The following is a 6,995-nucleotide window of genomic DNA, read 5'->3' as shown; positions in this document are numbered from 1 at the left end:
TCACCGAATTGCAGCGAAATCTTACCGGGCCTTTTAACAAAGCCCGGTAACCACCACGGAGAGAGAGATCAGGGCCTATTCGGGTTTCGCATCGGGATCGACGCGACCACTCCGGCTCCCTCGTCGGGACGTGTCCACACCGAGGCCCTGAAATAACGCTCGAAAGAGAAAAAGGAAGCACTCCTTTTGATATTTCAGACGCCGGCAATAACACCGCACATACCTGAACGCGGCCGCACGGTCGCGCGGTTCTGCACGCACACTCGAAAATGACGGCGTCTTTCCTGCCCGGACCGCGGCGGCGGCGCGGCGAGTCGCGAATCGTACCAGTCCCTCAAATGACACGTCACAATCGTAATTTTCAAAATAACCATCATTATCGTTTTATTATCAAAATGCATTACATCTTTTTTTTACTTCTTAAATCTTTTGGAGGGGAAACATTTGAAAGTTACTACTACTATGATTTATGTAAAAATAAAACAAAAAACCAACAGAATGATCTTTACAAAACAACAACAGAAAGCGAATGCAGTGTCTGTTTTTTTTTTTTTTTTTTTTTTGGAGGAACCCTGGAACAGACCCAATGATGAACTTCCAACCATCCGAGAGAAGATGGCCACTCAGACCCTACAAACACGTATCATGCGATAAATTCAGTGTACTATATTTTCTCCATACAAGTCTATATCACATTTCTTTCTATACAATACATTTAATCATACATATTGTCCTATTGTGTCTTTTCGGTTTGTATCTCTCATTTTAAGGTGCTGGTTAATTTTGGGCCACAACTATTATAAAAAAAAAAAAAAAAAAAAAAAAATCTGTCAAACATTCATGTAACATGAGTACTCTCCTTTGTGTTGGTAGTCTTGAGAGGGGGGCGGGGGTGGTGCGGTTGTAGTGGCGGGTGGGAGGGAGGGGCGGGGCGGTGGGAGGGTCTGGTCACTTTACCAGTCCCCCTCGGTCCTTGAACTCTTCCACACAAACGCATCCGTTTTTTTTTTTTCTTTCTTTCTTTCTTTCTTTCCCACATCTGGTCCTGAAACAAAAAAAGTCTTAAAGAGGGAGCAGGGGGCGAGTCCTGCTGCCGCCCAGCTGTTGGCTTAACAACCCAGCGTGGTGGGTCAGGAGAACCATCTCTTTCTCACAAGTCTGTTAAAAAATAATTCAAATACAGCATTCTGTGAAAAGGAAAGCAGCTCTCACAGAAGAACATAGCAGCTTTTTTCTTTCTTTTTTTTTTCTTTTTTTTTTTTTTTAAACTAGGTCTTATAAACAATCCAAAGGCTATTTCAGAGATCCCTGCTGATCCCCGTCTTTCCTCGGTGTCACACGGAATGCAAGGGTTGGTCAGAAAAAGAAAGGAAAAAAAAACAACATATTTAATCCAAAATAAAATTTAAAAAAAATCCTGCAACAGTCAAACCCAACACTTGGTTCTGAAATAAAGTCGGATCGTTCAACCTCTTCTTTTGTTCCTGAACATCGTCCCTATTATATGATCAGAATGTATTTCGATTAAAAAAAAAAAAAAAATTAAAAAAAAAGAATAACAAAAAAAGAAACTTCCAACTGGTATAATCACAAGATGAATGCAGAAATGTGTGGGGAACATAACTGGATTTCAAATTTATTGGAAAAAAAAAAACAAAAACAAAAAACAAGAATGCAGCACCATCATTCATAAGACCTGTATGTCTCAATTACAATTTCAGAATTCTACAGTGGAGTAGTCCTAAGGTGAGATCAAAACAGTCCAGTGGGGATGAGAGGGCAGAAGAGAACCAAAAAAAAAACAACAGAACATCAAAACAGGTGAAGAACCTTGTGTGTGTGTGTGTGTGTGTGTGTGTGTGTGTGTGTGTGTGTGTGTGTGTGTGTGTGTGTGTGTGTGTGTGTGTGTGTGTGTGTGTGCGTGTGTGTGTGTGCGTGCGTGTGTGTGTGTGTGTGTGTGTGGGGCTGGTTTTCATGTTTTATGACTAAACACTGAAGTTGGTAATCATACGGAATGATCCTCATCCAGGGAGAGACCCACTCCCCCGCCTCCGATGCATCTTTAGAACGGATGATTAATATGTTACTTTTGCTTCAGTCATTTCCCCCCTTTCCAAAATCAAAACACTCATTTACTGCAGCACAGACTCGGCCACTCGCCAAATCCAAAAACGTAAAAGAAAAACAAAAACAAAAAGAAAAAAACAAAAACATTTTCAGTAAGACAACTCTTGCTTTCCGTTACGCATGTATCTCAGCATTTACCCAACCGGGATACCACGATGATGAGTACGGCCTTTTCGGACTTCACGCAGACATTTGTGTGGAAGGCTTGACTTTTCTGTTGGGACAGAGCCTGGTTTGCAGTCTGAGGAAACGCTGGGGACAATTTCAAATTACATGTGATTGCACCTCCCCCCCCCTCCTCCTCCCCACACATAATGCATTGTCCAAATCGCTCTTTCCATAGATTTCTTAATGATGTCCCCAAGTCAATAATTATTTTTTTGTGCAGTGTGGTAATTTGTTTTTTCTCTCAAAAAAAGAAAACAACCTAAAAAAAAAAAAAGACAGAAAATATGAAAAAAAAAAAAAAAAAAGGAAATCCGTAAAGAAGTCCTTGCTCCTCTTAGGTCTGTACATTTGCTCACCCGAAACTCCCTGATCCTCATTCCACCACAGCTTTAGGGGTTGAGGAGGCACAGGCACACGCATACACGCATACATTCACACATACACGCTCCAACAAGGCCCTAAAAGCTTCCTGACTGTGTCCTTACTCCGGATCCCTGGAGGGGGGAGTGCTGGAACTGATTGAGGCTCGTCCCCCGCTGCGGGTAGTGTGTCTGTCCGGAGGCCGACAGCAGCCTGGAGCCGGCCTGCAGCGCTGCCTGGCCCGGGCTGCTGGTCTTCAGGCCGCGAGACACCTGTTGCTGGGCACCCGCGTCTATTTTAGTCTGCCCGTGGTGGGCCCTGGGTCCTGGGGTGGGAGCCCCCCCCCCCAGGCCGCTGCTGTTCGAAAGACTTGCCTTTATGTGGCCGCTACTGTAGCTGTGGGCTCCGTCCACGCTGCTGTTCACACCCTGCTGGTGTAAAGAGCCCGCTGGCAGCCTGGAGTCTGAGGAGGAGGAGGAAGAGGAGGAAGAGGAGGAGGAGGAGGAGGAGGAGGCCGGGGTGGGACTTGAGTAGGAGGTTGGAAGGTGCTCCTGGGACAGTCCTGCGTGGGAGGAGGAGAGGCGTGGGTAGAAGCTCTGGCCTGATGAGGGACTGTAGGAACCCCGGAACGGAGAGTTGGAGGTTTGCTGGGGGAACGACGGACTGTCGGTCTGTCGGTGGCTTTCTGTTGACTGAACAACCACAAAGACACACACACACACACACACACACACACACACACACACACACACACACACTTGACTACTTTGTGACAATAACACAATTTTAAAGTTGAATGCAGAAGATTGCCGTGGTAACCCCAATGCGAATGTTAATGCCATCAGACCAATCAAGACGGAACGACAACCTACCGCGATCTTTTTTTTTTTTTTTTTTCCACGACCGCGATCATTAAACGTGAGCGGAGTGTTAAGTGTTGTTATTTGAAGCCTGCAGCCACTGACCGGTGGCAGCAGATACGCTGGCTACTGGTCCGCGAACAAAATGAAAAATAACCAGCCCCTCCAGGAAATCGCAACGGCGATGATTAATGCGAATTCAAGCAAACGCCGCGATATTTGCAGGAGCTCGCAGATCTTTTTAATTCTCGCGATTTATTTTTTTTCCCACAAAAAAAATTAAAAAAAAATGCCGTCAGCAAAAGCTGTGCCAAAACTGTTACGACGTAAAGTCAGCCTTTTCAAACAAAACTCTCTTTATTAACAACAATAACTCCTCATTTACAATCAGTTCGGTTCTCCTCCTTCCATCTCCTCACCAAAACAAACCGAACAAGCGGGGGAGGGGAGGCAAAGAAGTGGCAGGATTTGCGGAAAATGTGGCCTTCACAATAATATTTTGGAATGAAATGCTTATTATCAATGGAAGGGATTACATATTACTCTACGCCATAGAAAATGTAAACACACTTCAAGTCGTATGAGACTGCACTTTGTTTTTGTGAATACAGTAGGCCTGTGTTGAATTAACATGAATTAAGCAGCATCTAAAGCTCTTATTTTGACGGCTGACGTAGTCGTCGTTTCTATATTACAGTCACAGACTTTTTGTTCTGTAAAACTACATCACTTTTAGGAGGGTTTTTTTTGTGTGCAACTTTTAGCAACATGGTTCTCCAAGTTCAATAAATGAATTAAAAAAAAAAAAGAAAAAAGTGAACTATAATACTTCAGTGATGGGCGGCATGATTATTATCACAGGAAGTGATTACATATTTATTCCTTTATCAGGTAGTGCTTAAAAAGAAAATTGCATTTTTCTTTATCAACTTGTAATTTTTTTTCTAATTGGTGCAATTTTCCGCAAAAAAACTTTTCGCAACAATGACAAAAAACAAAAACTGCGAAATCCTGGAGGGACTGAATAATGTCTATCTAGTTGTCTAAAATTACTTGATTGCACTCGTGTGCAAACAAGTATTATCTCCTGTAGCTGCTTCACAATTCATTTTTTCAAATTATAAAAGTTCTCATTTCAAACTAAAGGTTGCTTGAGTTTCATATGTAGTCCAGTCATATTCTAGGAAGACCCATGCTCATATCCAGTAAATACTAGGGTCTTCCATTTTACATAGTCCTTCACTGGCTTTCATAATAAATATCAGAAATACATTTTTTTTGTTTTTTTTTTTTTACTTTCTTTGTGTGCTCCGAATAGTTTTTTTTTTTTTTTTTCCCAATAAGGAGCACATTCGGGGAAAAGGGTTTGTGTAGAGTCCTTCATATGCATCAAAGATGCTCATCCAGACCAACAGGAATGTGACCACAGACACAGTGGTCTATATACTAAACCTAATTTGTTTTTTTAATAATTAATAACGATGGAGTTAAGTCTTAAATACGGAGAGCAACCCAGAAATTGAAAATATTACTGTCACGCTGTCTGGACAACAACAACTGACATAAATGGTCCGCACAGGCTACCTGGTTGGAGTACACAGAGGGACTGTATCCGTGTGGGCTCTTCATGGCAGAACCCAACGACGCTGCCTGCAACTCGTATCGATCTGCATCTGAAAACAAAGAAAGGAGGATCAAATCCAGCGCTGAAAAAACAACAACAACAACAACAAAAAACACATGCTACGATACGAGAAGTTACAGCATATGACGCAGTCCTGCTCAATTACTCCTATTTGTAATTGTCGCGTGTATTTTTGTTTTTCAGGGATCTCCGAAGTTTGAATGCCGTCATACCAGATTCCTTTTCTGTGGAGCCATCGCTGCTTTTGTAAATCCGCTCCACCTTAATGCTTCTCAGCACTCGCTCCAGAACCCCCTGGCCTTCCCTTAGACGTTCAACAGTAGTGGGGACCATCCTTGAGGAAACACACATTTGAAGGTTGTTTAGCCACTTCGCTCTGATCAGAAAGAAACCCTCAACACATTTAAAACACGACTCAAGAACTTCCGGGTGACGTGAAACTTAAATAATTCCTTGACGACCCACCAATGGTTGTTGCTGTTTTGGCGTCTGGCCTGCACCGACAGGCCCTGGTGGTCTGGGGGACTGACCTCCTCTATCTGTAAGATAGAAGTGGTGTGAGCTGAGGAAGAGAAGGGGCTGTGCGGGGAGGCCAGGGGCTGCATCTGCTGATGGGGATGATGGGAGTCCTTGCTGTAGTGGGATCCGGGCCTGGTGGGGGTGCTACCCAAAGAGGAGCTGCTGCCAGGAGGCTCGGGATCACGGCCGCTGCCCTGCTTCCTCTTACGGTACTCTAACAAAGACACCTGAGGCAGCACAGGGAGGAGAGAACTTATTAAATACATGCTCTTGAACGACTGACGCACACTTGCATCATTCACGCTGTTGCCGGGCTGCTGACTCAATCACACCATTCACCAAAACTGCACTTGTTTGATGGACAGACTGCATGCACCACACCAGAGAGGACTCACCCGAAAACGGTCTCGACTATCAAAAGAAAATGTAAGAAAAACACTTTCGTCACCACGGAAATTAACTTTGAGAAGAAAATGAGGTCTCTGATCTCATTCCATTCCATCAACGTACCTCTAGTCATGAGAAAGGCCAAAATACAGCACACGGCAGTTTACCTCGTGTACTTGTGAATGCACTTGTTAGTGACATACAGCGTCTAAAGCTTGGACGAAAGAGCAGGCAACTTTAAATGCATCACACCATGATGCAACCACGCTGAAACAACAACAACAACAACTGCACAAACACTCATGTCGATGTCCACAGAAGGTTCGAGCATAAACACAACATGTACACACACCTTCACTATAAACAATGACAATGAGAGCGCTTGCGCCAGCTTTATGTCATCATGACACAGAAAAGGGGAACAGAGGGAGGTACATGAAAGAGGCAGTGGAGTGGGATGATGACCACAGAGTCCAACAGTGATATGGATGGCTCTTGCCTGAATCTTTGAACTGGCGTTAAGATTGCATGGAAAGGAGACTGCAGTAGGCTTGTCGGGGGAAGGGGGGAGGGGGGGGGGGGGAGAAACACACGTCAGGGTCCGAAATTAGACGCAAAGCACCAAAAAAAGTGATCAAACATTGCTTCAGTTAACGAGTGTCCTGCCGCACTTGCAATTTTGCAAAATGCATTTGAAGATAATGGTCAGGGCTCTGCTTGCTGTAGCCATTTCACACTGGCCGTTATGAGGTCCATTTGTAACGGACTTTAAATACAAGTCATCAGGAACCAAATCCAAAGCTGTCCTCCTGTGGAAAGATACATTCTACAGTTTAACTAATGTTAACATAACACTTTAGCCATCTGAGTTTGATGAATCAGTGCGGAGCGGCGATGTTTGCGCGCTGTGCTGGCACCGGTACCAGTCA

The 6,995-nt window shown here is 44.0% G+C and overlaps 1 protein-coding gene across 6 annotated transcripts in view; it reads right to left on the bottom strand.

Moving 5' to 3' along the window:
* Nucleotides 1–357: 357 nt before the first annotated feature.
* Nucleotides 358–6,995, bottom strand: part of setd5 (SET domain containing 5) — a 55,967-nt gene continuing 49,329 nt past the window's right edge. For all 6 annotated transcript variants that reach the window (XM_069718752.1, XM_069718757.1, XM_069718754.1 and 3 more), the window contains 4 exons: nt 5,626–5,906; nt 5,373–5,494; nt 5,100–5,188; nt 358–3,347 (listed from right to left, as the gene is read on the bottom strand). In XM_069718752.1, coding sequence (XP_069574853.1) covers nt 2,754–3,347; nt 5,100–5,188; nt 5,373–5,494; nt 5,626–5,906 — 1,086 coding nt within the window. In that variant the 3' untranslated portion in view covers nt 358–2,753. The remainder of the gene's footprint in view (nt 3,348–5,099; nt 5,189–5,372; nt 5,495–5,625; nt 5,907–6,995) is intronic.

Source organism: Brachyistius frenatus, unplaced genomic scaffold (genome assembly GCF_029030835.1).
Source record: "Brachyistius frenatus isolate BFR_SWC_R1_liver_20210118 unplaced genomic scaffold, ASM2903083v1 Contig_198, whole genome shotgun sequence".
Lineage (NCBI taxonomy): Eukaryota > Metazoa > Chordata > Actinopteri > Embiotocidae > Brachyistius > Brachyistius frenatus.
The sequence above is the reverse complement of the archived record's forward strand: the minus strand, read 5'-3'. Positions and strand labels throughout refer to the sequence as shown.